The 16,414-nt window shown below is 41.4% G+C and overlaps 2 protein-coding genes across 2 annotated transcripts; one reads left to right on the forward strand and one right to left on the reverse strand.

Moving 5' to 3' along the window:
- Positions 1–1,801: 1,801 nt before the first annotated feature.
- Positions 1,802–8,516, reverse strand: gabarapl2 (GABA(A) receptor-associated protein like 2). Its single transcript, XM_070830790.1, has 4 exons — positions 8,342–8,516; positions 7,012–7,067; positions 6,608–6,780; positions 1,802–2,101 (listed from the first exon to the last, which is right to left on the reverse strand). Exons 1-4 carry the CDS (start codon positions 8,373–8,375, stop codon positions 1,987–1,989), a joined length of 378 nt encoding a protein of 125 aa, XP_070686891.1. The 5' UTR covers positions 8,376–8,516; the 3' UTR covers positions 1,802–1,986.
- A 3,607-nt stretch (positions 8,517–12,123) lies between these two features.
- tmem231 (transmembrane protein 231) lies at positions 12,124–16,414 on the forward strand. The gene is made up of 8 exons (XM_070831313.1): positions 12,124–12,395; positions 12,554–12,720; positions 12,866–12,994; positions 13,345–13,488; positions 14,686–14,767; positions 14,874–14,979; positions 15,546–15,734; positions 16,280–16,414. Exons 1-7 carry the CDS (start codon positions 12,257–12,259, stop codon positions 15,706–15,708), a joined length of 930 nt encoding a protein of 309 aa, XP_070687414.1. The 5' UTR covers positions 12,124–12,256; the 3' UTR covers positions 15,709–15,734; positions 16,280–16,414.

Below are 16,414 nucleotides of genomic sequence, written 5' to 3' on the forward strand. Positions count from 1 at the left end.
CCTGCGTCTTACTCTGATTCAGTACCAAAAGACAGCTGCAGCCAGAAAGTCGTCACAGAGAAAAGAAGATAACAAGCAGTTCTGATTTTATAACTGGAACCTGTGAAGCCAAAGACTCTAGCAACTCTTTACTTGAAGTCATAAAAAGACACGAGTGATTTTATCAGCCACACTTTTTGATCAGAACCATGTGTATTTTAGTGATTGAGGTTTGAACAGGATATAATGGGCAGGGACAGTGACAAATACTGTAGATCTCTAATGACAATTTCATGACGTTCATTCCAGGAACACGTGTCAGTAATGCTTCTGATATCATTACCGTATGGAACTCTTGGTAACGTGCTGATTGCTTACTGTATGAGCAGCTGACCGTTTACAGACACACTGAACACCCTCACTGTTTGTGTTCTCAGTGGAAACTAGTTTTGTGGTCAAGTCTTCACAGGAAAAGTCCTTGTTTAGATCCACTTCCACTGCTACATACTGACTTACTGTATGACCTCCTCCCTCAACTTTTGCTGCAGTGATTTCTTAGGTATTCCTTTATAGTGCCTTTAAAAAAAAAAAAAACTCCACAGAAAGGACAAATGTATCGTTAGCCACCAGTTCAGTATTCATAATTAGAGTGTGGTTGTCTGTTCACACATTCGGCAGACACGGAGTAACATTAAAAATCATTTGAAGTCTCATTGTCCATCTGATGAAGTGCAGACTTCTATTACGCTCTGAAATATGTTCATTTTTCTGGGGAGAACTTAAACAATGCACAGGTGTAATTTAGAACATTAATGGTGGCTCTATCCCATTGTGTGTGTCTGAATCAATGCCACTGATTCAAGTGAGCAATTAGAGGTGAAGACTTGAGTGGAATGTGGCATTATTGATGTAATTACTTGTTGAAAAGCGTTCTGGGGAGAGTAAGAGATCACTAACTGATGAGGAGGTAGACGACGCAGGCTGAGGGCGAGCGGGTAAAGTGCAGCATCATCATCACTGAGCATGAAGGAATTTTCTGTGAAGTGGTTGTGATTTTCAGATTGGTTCCCCGTGACGACAACGTAAAAACATCACGATTCAAACGAACACACTAAAGTTCAAGTAAAGCGTTGGATTTCTTCGGGCCGTCCGCTGAGCTGCGTGGCCTGCTGTTGGCATCATGAGCGTGAATCCTGGACGGTGCCGACATCAAACATAACAGAAGCACTTTAGTAACATCCGGGAACTGCTGCTGGTCCCTGACCCTGAGCCGGACACACCTTACACCTTACACCTGCCTCCTCGCCTGCTTACAGTCGTTCTCATGGCCTATCATAGCGCTGCATGTACCTGTGGGGTTTAACTTTAATACTGAAGTTTTTATACATGATATAATGAGCCATACAAATACATCCATAACGTGGTTAATGATTCTAGTCGCGTGATTATAGAGTTTTCTTCCTCTCTTCAGCTCAACACCTCTGTGACAACATAACTGGACTGAAAGAAAATGTGGCATAATTGCGTCGTGTGTGATGATTGTGTGTCACAGCCTCTTTTTTTTTTTTATCTATTGATGTAAATGCTCGGAAAATTAAGGATATCTGACGTGCCCATAAAGTGTGGTGATTGTTAGTTTATTTTTTACGGCAGTGTTAAAGATACGTCTCTCCACAACTGGCCTTTAAACGTGGCAAAAAAAACAAGCGTTTCTTGACACTAATGATCATCTGTGCCTGTCCAAAAAAAAAAACAAAAAAACAATAGAACAAGTTTGTTAACTGTAGTATTTTGGTGTAGTTTTTCACCATAAATGTGTTTTTGTTGTATCAAAAAATGGACCATAAATGACTGTGCCAAGTGTGTAGGTGCAATATTTGTGTAACACTTGTAAAGGCCAATGTCTGAAACATTGGACACTAGCATATGTTGGGCTCTATACTGTTAGTGTGTGTGTGTGTGTGTGTGTGTGTGAGAGAGAGATAGGGACTGGTATTCAGTGAAGCATTAACCGCATGTTGTATAAAAGCCCTTGTAACCAAAAGTGTTTTCTCCGCTGTAGGCCACGTACAGAAAGCCGTCCTCGTCCTTCTCCTTGTCGTACAGCTGGCCCATGGTCAGACTGCAAAACACAGCAGAAACCAGACTCAAATTAGATCGCACACGCAGTCAAATGAGAATCGATTATATTTGCATCTGCGATATGGCTTCGTGAAGATGGTGGTTATGTTGTGCTGATCGACAGAATTTTGAAAATCGGTTTTCTGAGCTAAAAGCTGCAGCGGTCCCTGAGGACAGAACACACACACACTATAGCAAAAGTTTCAGTCTAAACTAAAGAGATGCTGCAGAAAAGGCTAAAACATGCAGCACGCAGGGCCTCGTCCATCCAAAACAAGTCCATTTAATGTCAAATACAGACGAAAGAGGCTATAAAAAGCTTGTAGCGTCCTCATTCCAACACGTACATATAATAAAGAATTCATTATTCACATCATTTATGATTCCAAAGTCTCTCCAATAATTTAGCGTGGCCATATTATCGGATGAATTTTGCATCTCTCAGATGCACACTGGGTAAATGGGTAAACGTTGCTGCCGTTGGCTCAGGGTTTCACTGTCAGCAGATATGTAACAAAATACTGCAGCTCAGGAAATTGGCATAAGCTTTGCTGTCAAGTCTTCTTAACCCCTGCCCCAGACGGTGGCATCCAAATCATAGCTTAGCATTATGTTAGCCAAACACTGGTCCTCATCCTGAATGCCACTTCTTGTAAGACTGAAAGGGGAAACACTATAATATATATCTGACCTGATAGGCACACTGAACGGGCTGAGAGGGGGCAGATGAGAAGAAGTTAGAGAAGATCTATAATCTATGAGTAATGTGTTTTATGAATAATAGATGGAAAAAGGAACAAGCTAGGGCAGCTTTTTCTAAAGATCTGCATGAGTTTGATAAGGCATTGCTCAGTAATGAGAGAGTTGATACAACAGTGGGACTAGGAGGGAGTTAGAGGCTTAGAAAAGCTGCATGCAGTGGTCATCTATCGATTTCCCATCATTCCATACAAAGATAAAGACAGGGAGTTAGGATTATAACTACAGTTGCACTCAGTTATTTTAAGTTGTTCAACCCTCATAGCAAATGATATGTATCGACAAACTGTACTAACTCTTGGTTGGCCATGTTCAATGAACAACTTAAACAAGAACAATTGAAATAGCTCTAATATTACAGGTGGCTTCTCCAAATTCATTGACAGCTTCCTCTTTCTGCCACGTCCAGGCAGAGTAGCCAGTGTTCCTTTAGTTTTGAACCATGCTACCTTTTTAGATCCTTTTCCTTGTTTGTGCAAAGCAATGATCTTCTTTCTTAACGTCTTCAACAATTCTCTTGACTTACTCGTATTTCTAACATGTAACCAAGCATCACTGTGAACAAACCCACGGCTAGCCCGGGTATTTGATGTGTTCTCAAACACACCTGATGCTACTGATGAGGCCATTTATCAGGTGTGCTTGAGACAACACCTGATTTTCTAATGAGTGCTCAGATACCACACTCTCACAAGAGAAGAGCTCTGTTCAGGGGAAAAAATAATTGTGAGACCGTGTTCTTGTTTGAGTTGTTCATTGAAAACATCTGTGAGTTAGTACATTTTGCCAATACACCTAATTTGCAATGGGGGTTGAATCATTTTGAGTGCAGCTGTAGTTATCAGAATCAGAATCAGAATCAGAATCCCTTTAATAATCCCCAGGGGAAAATTGCTTTTGTTACACACAGCTCCAAAAGAATAAGAATAAACTTCGAACACAAAAGTAAAAATATAAATATATAAAAGTATGTTTTAAAAATGATGTATTAAAAGTCCAGGGTCCTCTCCTCTCTGGTGAAACAGTTCCCGTACTGGGTGAAGTTGGTTGAAGTAGTTATAGTATATACTATATATAGTATAGTATAGTTATGACCCCCATTAGGCGAACAGACGACCCAATGGGTCTTAAGCGTTTGTGGTCTTAAGTTCTAGGATGCTTGAAAACACTGTTGAGCCTTCTCTGTGCCGTGGGCACTCTTACACTCACACACAAATTCATATGGAACCTGTGTTCTTTTCTTTGGTCAGACGGGTCAACAGCCCGACTTCAGGAGAGGTGTCCCACACCAGTGGGCTGTCAGAGAGGCCACTGGTAGAACCTTGTGGAACCAGATATACAATGCTGGTGGCTGGACGGCTGAGCAGGCCGTGGCACGCCACCTGACGGAGGTTAGCGACTAGCTAGCTAGTGAACGTAGTGCAGCATTTAGCAACTACACAGCAAGGTCTTTTCTCAGGAGTAGGTGAAGACCAAACCAGAGCAAAAAGTGTCTGAATAATGGATTTTCATTTGTCAGAAACATGAGCTGATATCATTGCTCGTGTTGCTTCGTCTCTGCTGGGTGTGTAAAGAGGTCTTACAAACTATTACTATTAATAACTTCTTGAGATACAATATACCATGTGTGTGATGTTCATGGAGTTCTATAATACATAGAAGGTACATTAACTTAACAGAATAAACCCAAAACAACCAGCTTGGTTGCAGCTGATTCGGATGTCTCACTCTTCCTGTCCAACGGGTTCTTCTTTTGCTGAATACTAATTTATTTTTTTTCCTTTTTGTATGCAGCCTTTATTTATTGTGTTTGGAGCTCACATTTCAAAGCATGTCACCTCCGTCTCTGTCCTGCAGCCATCTGAGAACTGCAAGAACACTCTCTTTAATTTGTTTAGTAAGTATTTAACAGAAATTGGATAAGAAAGCTTTATTTTTAACTTTGTGAGTAGGTGTGGGTTTGATTTATGGTTTTATCTTTCACAAATAAAAAGATGAATCCAACGCAAATACAATGATCTTATCCAGACATTCTGACATGTCACAAGTGTGCATAATAAAAAAGAATGGCTGGATTCCAGTCACACTGGGACACCTGTGCTCTTCCTATTGGGACAAGTCCAAAATGTCTGCAGTGGAAAAGGCCTATTCCCAAGTCTTCTCTCCTATTAGTCCATGCTCCAGATTTAAGGATGCTTCAGGATTTACAACGGCTCAGTGAACTGGATTTACCTCAACATTTGTGCTTTCAGTCAGAGGTGGATCACACTCAGTAGATCAACTATGAATCTTAAATAGAGCACAACATTGTGGGAATTATACTTTTTCCTGTTTCAGCGGGGTCACATAAGACTTAGACAATATACACTTCACATGTGAGAGGAATAATAGCAGTCTTGTGTTATCATCAGCGATAAATCTGTAGTATAAGGAAGTGGTGACTAGTATTTCCTTTCAGCTCCTATTCCTCCAGATTCCCCTGTTGACTCATCTATGGGGAGTATCTCTGCTCTGATAATCTGTGGCCCAGATGTATCCTACTCCAACACAATGGCCAAAGAGGGCCTCTAACAGGATGCCTTTCAGGGGGATAGGAGGTTAAGTTGCTGAGTTACAGCATGACCTTTCATTTGGAAACTAAAAGGCCAAACATACAGTATAAACACATGGGGTCAGTGTGTTAGGTGCTGGGGTAGGTGTCCAAAGAATGGCATTCACATCATATCAAGTGGCCACATGTGTGTTTTTTTTCCAAAGGTAATTGTAAAACTTCTCTACAGAAATAAGAAAAGATGAGTAAAGGGCGTAAAGTTGTACCCCTTAAGATGTCAGGTCAGATTCTGCAGATATACTGCATGTATATGCTATAAGTGTAAATTGAGAGTGCGGGTGTGGCTTCATCCTCTTTCACAGGGGGATTGATTGCAAACTAAATTACTCTAAATGACCTACAACCTGCTTTGGCATTTCTCTACTTTATGCTTTATTACTTCTCAACCAACTCATACACTCCAGTTTATAAACGCCATTTTATTAGGCACACCTGGATACAATGAATGCAGTTATGTTTTGATTCAAATAGTTTTAGAGAGCTGCTGATTCACCCTTTTCTACTGAGAGGTGTTTCTAATGTTTTTCTCTATCCACATTGAGATATATATATATATATATATATATATATATATATATATATATATATATATATATATATATATATATGGGGTGGACAAAATCTTAGCAACACATGCAGCAGCACTGTGCCACATGATATGGACACTACATGGCCCTCAAGAGATTACTTACAGTCAGACTGAAATACAAACTCAATAATGCTTCAGGTCATTTTTAGGCATATTACTGGAAGTATTTCCTATGTCAGTGTCAGTTTTCCTTTTCTTTTTAACAAACACACGGTACCGTTACTCAAACGTTGAATACAGGACAGATAGCTGCTAATAAACATGGATTATTACAAAGAGAAATGTCTTGACCACTTGTCTAAATGAATCGTGAGGAGCGTCAACACAAAAGGTCCCCCTACAGAACCATGCAAAGCTTTTATTGTTATTCCATTGATCTATTGAGTTACCAAATAATATAAATACACACATAAGACTGTCAGCAGAAGCCTTAAAGCTCTAGTGGCCTCTGTGCACCACTGGGCACTAAGGGGGAGGCATTTGCTTCAGCGACACTGATTTGGGATTTAACGGCCTCAATGCAACTCACTTTCATGAACTGCTCTCACCTCGACTGGGGGACGGTTTTGTCAACGAAGAGGAAGATGGCTTTCTCTGAAGGCAGCTGGATGCGTTTCCTGATGATCCACATGAACTGGGCCACTGTGATGTCAGAGGGCACCAGGTACTTCCTCTTATCAATGTCTACTATCTGAGAACCAGACACCTTCTCCACGATCACCTGGGGCACAAACAGAAAATGGGCTTTTAACCCTGCATGGCACGGCATGGCCCTGCTTCTCTGAGCTCCAAATCATTACCGCTCACTTGTCCCCTGCTTCCCCACCCATAATTACCATTCAGTCACCCTCTCACCTCTTATCTCTTTGACTTTCTGTCACTCACTCTATCTGTATCCTTAACCCCCCCCCCCCCCCCCACACACACACACACACACCTCGCCCCTACTCACCGGTACTCTGTCAGGATATTTGTTGCGTATTTTGGCTGACTCCACACATCGGTGCTCTGAAAGTGAGACAGGAAACAAACAGGGAGTCAGTGATTAAAGGGATGACTGAGGCCTCTTGGGAGCCTCCTTACTGCCAAATACAGCCGAGCAAAGTCCAATACAGTGATCCACATGCAAGATCGAGCACAGCAAAGTGCCTCGTCAGGCACAGGAGTGGATGCAACTATACACCAAGTCAAGGTGTGATCCTGACCTTATCATAATCCTAAACTCATCATAACTGCATCCACTGTCTCTATTGAGTTATACTAATCATTTTAGTGCTTATCATTATTAAAGAGGAGGCGATAGAGCATCTATTCCCAGCGTGCTTTGTGGGCAGGACCAGATGCAGCAGTCACACACTGAACAGAGGCCAGAGAGGGGAGGGTGAGGTGATGGGTGATAAGATGTGGTGGATCCATTTAGGCTCAACGTGCCGCACGCTTTCATTAGCCCAGATAAGAGGCCTACTTTTGGAGACATCTCTACAAACCCAGCAGCTAAAGCAAAAAGGTGACTCAGGGGTTAAGTGACACTTAATGGGGTTGCAAAAAAAAAAACCCAGCCCCTGCTATCTCAGTGTTAAGACTTAAACAAACTCAATTCACAATTCCGATAGATGGATATTTGACTTGAAACCTAAAAATGCTCAAGTTAGTGGAAGACTTTACAAGATCTGGAACAAATACTAAGAAAACACTGCTCCATTCGGCGTCCATTTTAAATACTCTCTCTCTTTATTGTTTGCTTATTATCATTCTGACTGACTTTTCCAGAGAGATAAACCCTGAAGGCTGATTCCGAGCAGTGTGAAGCCATGCAAAAAAAAGTTGAAGTCTATTGAGAGAAAGTGCCTGTTAGTGGGGCGTTAAAACACCTTCACTGATGTTTTACCAAAGGTGCTGATGAGAGAACCAACAGAACATTCAATTGGGAGCCGTGTGAATGGATTTGGGCGATGAAATGTCTGCATGCAAAAGAAAGACGTTTCAGGGAGAAATGAGCCACTGATTGATAATGATGTGTCACCAATGTTAAAGGTGAGCCCCATTTTGACAGCGGTCATTCGGCAGCACGTTAGCATTTGCTGCAAGTCACGCACCGTTATTCATTATGGATTTATTATGGATTCAGTCGTTCATTGCGGGCGGGGTGCCGTGAAAAGCATGCATTTGTGCACCTATGTGGAATGATAGGGCAGAATCGAAGCGGAGAGAGCAAAACAGAAAGGAGGGTGCATGACATGCCAAGAACATCTCTTGTTTCATAACAACTCAAACCCCTTTACCGAGGGAATGGTCCTCTTTAAACATCCATTTCATTTTGGCTGGATCCCCGCACCGAGGCGTGACGGTAGGCTCGAAAGGCAGGCTTCTGGATGTGCGGCTAATGTCGGCGTGATGTCCAAAAATCCAGGCAGAAGCGGTCAAAACAAACCGTCAACAATGTCCCTCTGCCAGAGCTTCAGCTGTCCGTCTAGCGGGGAGGTGACGTCACTGTCCGACAGAGGGGCGGCGGTGGTGAGGATGCTGCGTTCAAGTGCCCTCGGAAGGATTCAGTCCATCCCACATTTCAGCCCTCATGAACAAAGCCGCTCAGTGCACGCAGGGTATTGTCCAGTGTGGCACAGTAATCTGTGACCTAAAGAGGGATTTCTGCAGTGAGATGTTTTTCTCATTCTTTCTTGTAAATAGCATTTTTTTTTCAAAATGTGTGACCCTGTCTAAAAACTTTGGGGGCCGAATTTTTTGCCATTATGTCTGCCAATGAAATTCATGTATGTGACCGAGAATGATGGAAACATTTAGAGTGGTATTACAGATTAAATTTCTATTCAGGACACAGATGTGATTTGTTACAGAATGCAGTGTAACACCAGGAAAGTTAACTTTGTGAGACATGAGTTTTTGGATGCAGAATGAAAACATTTCCAAAATGATGTAGTAAAATGTGCAAGTAGACAAATTAAATAATCAATTATCCAACCTAAATTTGACATTTCTCCCCCTTTCATTACTGTAGCGTCAAAGTACTTGTGTAAGAAGATCTATCACTACATTGTGCGTTTAACTCCAACCAAAAGCAACAATTGTAGCACATTCAGGACCTTAAAGAGCAGGTTCATTTTTTTCTGACATTTATATTTAACCGTGTCTGAAAATGACACTTTTAAATGGTGATACTGTGTTTTACAAGACAAAAGGGCAGAAATTCACAGGATGAAGTGGCCATTTTCAACAAAGCTCCTAACTTTTGCTACCTTCCAAATTAGTCAGTACAATGATTCAGTCATGAGAAGCAACATGTGACACGTAGTAATAGTAGTCAGGCAGCGATCTCCCTCTCTCTGTGTCTGTCTGTCTAAGCATATTGTGTTCCTGAGCTCTTGGACGCCTAACAGGCAGGCTGATTATACAGCTGACATCCCTCATAGTTGTATGAATAAATATTTACAACCTCCTCAGTAGCAAAATTAATCAGATGCAGAAGTAAAATTCTCTCACAAAATCGCCTCCAGGAGTCACTGTAGGGAATATATTAGTTCATCTTTATGAAAATCTAGTTCCTAGATCATTTTCCTACACATTGATTAGATGGAGTCTCAAGGAGTAGAGTAAAGCAGTAAAAGGAGGTGAAATATTTGGTGTAGATCATAAATCCAGCTAGAAAAAATGAAGATGAAGTGGAACTCCTGAAAGACATTGATGTCACTTCAAGTGTATAAACTAAACTAATATGTCAGTTACAAGTTTTTTCATTGGTGTGCAAACGTTGACACCTGAGAGGGTTTGGAGTGTCAGTCAGTGCAAGCATCAAAAGGAGAGATGTGGGTTGAAGATAAACTGTCTTTGTTTGGTGTGAATGTGAATAGCATACATTGTTGTAGATACAGACAAATCCATTCTTGTATTACTGAACCTTACCCACCTTGCCTACTTGCCCACTGGTATCAAGATGAGGGTAGGCGTCTCTGAATGTGCTCTACTTTGACTCCAATCCTACCTCAACCACAGGGCCTTGTCTTTGGCTATTGGCCATGCTTCTTAAAATGATACTTCAGTAAACATGGACACAAAGGCGCCTCACGCATTATTACTCTCTGCAGTGTTCACTTTCTGCAGTGTGCCTACCACCTCCTGTATCTCTGGCCACCAGCCCCACTCAGCCCACTGCCAGTCAGTCCAGCAAGGGCCACTGGCCACGTCTCCAACAGGGCTTTGTCCAGAGGTGGACAGTGGAGGCAGCCGAGCAGCTGCTGGCCGAGTAGAGAGGGGAAGATCAATTCAATTCAATTTTATTTGTATAGCCCAATATCACAACAGAGTGTCTCATAGTGCTTTACAAAGTTCACTGAAGATCACTGTTATATTGATATATGTTAGATTATTGGATTGTTAATATTGGAAGCATAAGAAGCATTTTAATGTTGTAGTTGGTTGAATGTGCTTTAGACACAGTTGGATAGTATTTTTTTAACTAATCATATTTTTATATATAAAACATTTATCTGCAAAAAAAAAACATTTGACATTTTAATTGGATTCATCTTCAGAGTGACTTTTACCGGCAGCCCAGTGAAAAAATGTGTGTGCGTAGTCTGTTTCCTTCATTTTTAATCATGCACGCTATCACCTAAAAGCAACTGCCCTCCTTGCTTACAGAGTGGGGCTGCATGCTACCCCTTTGTTTTGTGATGTCATATTCATTAGCTTTAAATTAATAATAATTAAAACCATTTCATGAACGTGTGAAATGAATTGTAGTGAAAGCATTTCTACACCAGCTCTTGAGTCAGCTCAATTGGTAGCCCACGAACTGTGATGACATTTCTAAACTTAAGAAAAAAATGCATGACAGGTGGCATGTTAAGTGCATGAATAGGCCATAATTCATCATGTTACAGCAGGTCTGCTACTATGTTTAAAGGGTGCCTGTCAGTAACACTTAATATCCATAAAGAGTCTGTGTTGCTGTTCTCTGTGTACCTGCCTCACTCTAGGTCAGTCTGTAGACATGAGGGATACTGTATAGTGGAGCTCAGTACCTATTCCTAGCCTGAAAGTAAAAGTCTGTTTTTATTGAATTTTGAAATTTGATGATATAAGAATCATCAGTACACAGTTGCTGTTGGCTGAATAAATGGCTCTTCTATTAAAAACAATATTTGAACCTCTCAGGAGCCCTCCCTGCTCTGCTCCACAGTCAGGTGGACATAAGTAGTTTGTCCCCACGTGCAAACTTGGTAGTTGCACAGATGCGGACACTGTATGCTGTAGATGCTGTGCAATATCATCATATTTTAAGGTGCTTGTAATGTGCACAATGTTTCTCAAGTAGTCTGATACATTTTGATTTTGATCAGCTTACCATGGTATTTTGTTTAGTTGCACTGCTAACAAACGTGGCTGCGAATTAACATTCAGGAGCAGCTTTTCAACAGAAAAGTGTAATAATTGAAACTGTTATTATTTCATGTTACTCCATGAATTAAGGTCAGTCATGTGTCTGAGAGTGATAGTAGATGTGTAAGCCTGTGATTTCAGCTTTTTAGTGGGGCATGTATTTTTGTACACACTGTATTTCTGTATATGGATTGTGTAATTAAGTATCTTAAGTTTCATTATGCTACAACTATGTTCCAACAGACTGAGCTCACACTTGTTGGGAGCTAATTCATTTTAATTCTGCAAATAAAACATGAATACAGTAATGTCCAATTTGGATGTCTTTTGTGATTAAATACAGTAATTGACAATCGATGTATTAAAAGGGGAAGGGACCCCGTGGCTGACCGCAGGGCTCAGGTTTGTGTGCTACCACTGTTTGCTCTCCTCCTCATTCTACCGGACTCGTTTGAATGGAGCGTGAACGCGACCAGTGGCAGCCATGGTAACCGACAGACGCTAGGCTAAGCTCAAACATGGCGCTGTGCACGCTACTAGACTAGCTAAGTGGCTACCGTCAGTACGCTACGTTTTCGAAATAAATACACCTGCAAATGCTAATTCAACTCGGAAGCAGTTGGATGGATATTGCTCAACGACAGTTAGTCTGTGTTTGTTCAGCATTTTGCTGTCCGTGAGTGTTTACTCACGCCAGTTCGCATCCACTCAGTTAGCACCTATGCTAGCTTGAGCGTTAGCTAGCCGGTTGACTTGATACACATCAGTGGCGGTTACGAACGCAGTTTCTGTCGCTACCTATGGCTTTCTATGAAGTCTATTCTCACCCAGCTTTGCTTCGGTACAAAACGAGTGTCTGCACGAAAGCCACTCTGTTTCTGGTTGTTGTTTTGTGCCTTACCTACATCCCACCTCTGCTGGTCGCTTACAGGAGCCAAGGTACACTACTGTCGTGCCTCACTACCATGGTCGCTTTATATATATATATATAACTTTATATCTTTCTGTATATATAAAGTGTAAACACCCCTAAATGGCAGCGCTTTTGTCAAACAAGCAGAGATTCTTGCTCGCAGTCTAAAGCCGTGTTGTTTTAGGTTTCTGGATCAAAAGGAGCACTTATGAGGAGCAGCCGGTTGTGAGGTTTCAGTACGAGACTCTGCTGGTGGCAGCGACCAGCACGCGAGGAGACTACGTGGCCTGGAGCACCTTCCCCCATCTGAACAACATGCTCGGCCCCAACCTCCGGATCCCTGCCGTCTCCGTAAGACACTCACTTAAATGTACTGTCAGAATACAATGTAGATGTTCAGGTGACTTGTCGTTATGATGATTCATGCGGTACGGTGGATTAGAGAAATTAAACTACAACATAGTATGTTTTCTGTTTGCATGAACACGTGTTACAGGTGAGAGAAGAGGACCAGAACCAGGACGGGAAGCTGGATCTCCTGATTTTTCAGCTGCAGCTACCTCTAAAACCCGAGGAACAGGTGTACAGTGTCCAGCTGCTGCTCACCTTCAGCTACCAGCTCTTTGTATGTATTCCACTGCAGTGCCCTCACAATACACGATAACTAATTTTACACACCAATAACTAATTTTAAGATAAGTCTTAGTAATAACAAGTATAATTTCCCCCATGTTTTTTTTTGTTTCTACAAAAGAAATTCCTACTATTACTAATCAGTTATCAACACTTTCCTATTTAGTAAAGCTTGGCTTTAGAGTATAGCCTAGCTGTTACACTCAATGAGCCACAGATCGCTTCCTGTGTGTGTGTCACATGGTAGTACATCTTGCCAACTGCAATAAGACACCAGGCCTATTTAGACCAGCCTCAGTCAATGTTCCAACTCAAGTCAAGCATGTTATTTCTTTTCCCCAGCGGATGTCCACAGTGGCGATGCAGAGCCTGGCCTATGTGCAGCACTCTTCTTCAGTGCCTGGAGCCAAGCTGTTCATCAGTGGAGACCTGAGGCTGCAGCAGAGGACACCCCTGCCACACCGAGGACTGTACAACATTTACAACGTGAGAGGACGCCGACTCGCTCTCCGTTTCCCTTTTGCACCAATACTAACTGAAGTGGTGCAGACTTTGCTGCCCACTTCACATGGAAAAATATTTTGACACGGCCAGAAACTCTACAGGTCACATGGTTCAATATTGGAGCAGGAGTGTCAGTGGATGCAAAACAATCAATGAAGAAAATTAGTGAAAGGGCAAATTTATGAATGGGAGGAGGTGAGCTAGGACCTGGTTGAGATAAAATGGGAGGTGCATATAAGAGAAGAGAAGGGAGACTGGTCTGCAGTGAACAGTGCAAATATAGTCTTAGGACCAGTGTTATCATTTAACCTTTCTTCCAACTTCCAATATCATATGTTAAAAGGTGCAGTGGATGCGTGAATGGGAAAACAGTGGGCTCACAACCAGAAGGTCTTCTCTGTATAAATCTGGAGTTAATCTAGGAACTTTTAGATGGTTCACAATTGACAGTAATCCAGGAACTCACTCATTCCCTCTGATGGCAGCACGAAGGATGGCCGACTGAAAATAACGATAATGTTACATCCACAACACCTGACAGTGTTTACCTTTTTATGGCTCAGTGTCGGTGTACTGGCATGCATGATGAACATAGTTCAGAAATCTTTGTGAACCAGTAACATCTGATAACATTACTTACAGAGACAAAATGTTACTAAACATAAGAGGTCAAGGGGCATAATCAACTTCAGAGCGAGAGATATTTTGCGATATTGTGTTAAAGGAAGGCTACAGTGAGGCTGCAGACGCTTGCAGGTCATTGAATAAGACTTGACATTAAAACAGTAATTAACTCATTTTTCCATTTGACCATCTGTCACATTATCATTATCATTTAGTTTTTATTTGTTGACAAAAAGTGTAAGACATTTCTCTTTTTACTTTTCATTCATGTGTATGCACACATAGGGGCAGCTGTCTCTATTTTGTCTGGGGGGCAGACCATATTGTCAGACTTTACCGCACTATAGTATAAAACAAATTCACAGTATTAAATCTGGCTTCATGTACTCAAATTCACCCATTCACAACCCAGCATGCTCCATACTCATAACATTTATTCCAAAATACTACCACCATGCAGTGTGCGAAGGCATGGTGAGGGAGATGTGACACAAACAGTAGGTCTTCATTTGTTAACTTTGTTCTGTTTGTATTTTTTTCTTGGTTGATGCCAAGGTGTCAGTGATCGATGGCTCCAGCCCCTTTGCAAGTATGTATGACCTTGACAACATAATTGGAAGCTACCAGAATAGAAACTGTAAGTAGACAAAGGCGTTTTCTTTTGTTGGCTTATTTTTATTACTCCTGAATATGCAATGTGATTAACTTTTCTCTCTTTGCCCCTTTCTTTTTTTCTACCATAGTGACCACAGTGCTGTCCTGCCCCATGCCAGTCTGGACTGTGGGACGAGCTGCCAGTGCTCCCTTTCAGCTTAAAGCCGAGATCCGTTACCCAATGGAAGTCATCAGATATCCTCTAAAAAATGCAGGAATGTGTGTGTGTGTGTGTGTGTGTGTGTGAGCATAGAATACACTCCAGAGCTTTTTTGCATTTGTAAGTACCACATAAACTTTTACTAAATAGTTTAGAACACATTACGGTGTAGTTGTAGGTATAGGGACCTCTACATACCTATACATAGGTATATGGACAGTCTGTACGAATGTACAGCTTTCGTCAACATTTATCATTTGTCCTACTGGGGTGCCCTGGTGGTTCACTTGGTGGAGTGCATACCATTAAGGCTTAGGCCGGGTTTAGATTCTGTCCTTTGCTGCATGCCTTCCCCTTAGTTATATTAAAAATTTAGATTAACGTGATAATATCTTGCAGGCAACTGTTGTATACAGTATTTAAAGGTAAGCCTTTCTGTTGATTTTTCAGTTCTTTTAGCCCCCAAACTAAAATGTGTTAAGTTTCATACATTTGTATTGTTCCTCACTACCCTCAGTGTCTTTGAATTTTGCAGTTCTAAAAAAACAAAGGTTGTACTGTGAAGTTCTACTCATATTCTGCCTTAACCGTCTCTATCCACCTATCGTCCTGGCTTCTGGGAAACCATCAAATTTGCCTGGATTCAATATGTCAGTGTCCTCCTCATCTTCCTCTGGGTCTTTGAGCGCATACAGAGATTTGTTTTCCAGAACCAGGTTCTAACCACCGTGCCCATACCGGTGGGAAAACCTCACCTGTCATGATGCAGTGGTAGAGCTTTCATTTCCAGGTACACAAGAACCACCACGTTGCTTCTTTCAGGGACAGTAGTATATGTTTCACAATCACTCCCCGACACTGATACCCTTTGGCTGAAATGTAAAACCAAATTAGCGACCCTTTTTAGTTTTAGGGAATAGCCACTTTGGTCAGTTTTGTGATTCCACTACGAGACATCAAACATCAAATTCTGCCAGCTGTCTCTTGGAGATATTGTTTCCAGTTGTAGCCCATGCTGATACTACAATGTACACTGACCAACACTGTTAGTCTCATTTCAAATGTCTGAACTTATACACAGGTTATGGCAGTTTTCTGCTAATTCACTTGAAAACTAGAGTGATGAGTGATGTCACGGAGCCACATCAACTGTCTTTACGGTGGAGTTTCATCTTGAAAATTGAACTGACAATTGAAATGTTGTCTTCTTTTCTCCTCATTACTAACAGCAATGACCCTTCCAAGAACTTTCTGTATTCCTTTAAAAGCTCGTCTGTATTTTATACAAACATGCTGAGAGTCACAAATTCATTTCTATTTTATCCTGTTGGACAGGTTTCTATGCAGGCCCTCTACAGGAGCTACACAAGTTCTTACCCTGGAAAATGCATGTTTCTTTTTTTGCTGTTTGACACAATGGCATATTTTTACCATTTTCTATATTTTTGACAATGTATGACAGGAATTCTT

This window comes from Pempheris klunzingeri, chromosome 5 (assembly GCF_042242105.1).
Source record: "Pempheris klunzingeri isolate RE-2024b chromosome 5, fPemKlu1.hap1, whole genome shotgun sequence".
NCBI classification, from domain to species: Eukaryota; Metazoa; Chordata; class Actinopteri; order Acropomatiformes; family Pempheridae; genus Pempheris; species Pempheris klunzingeri.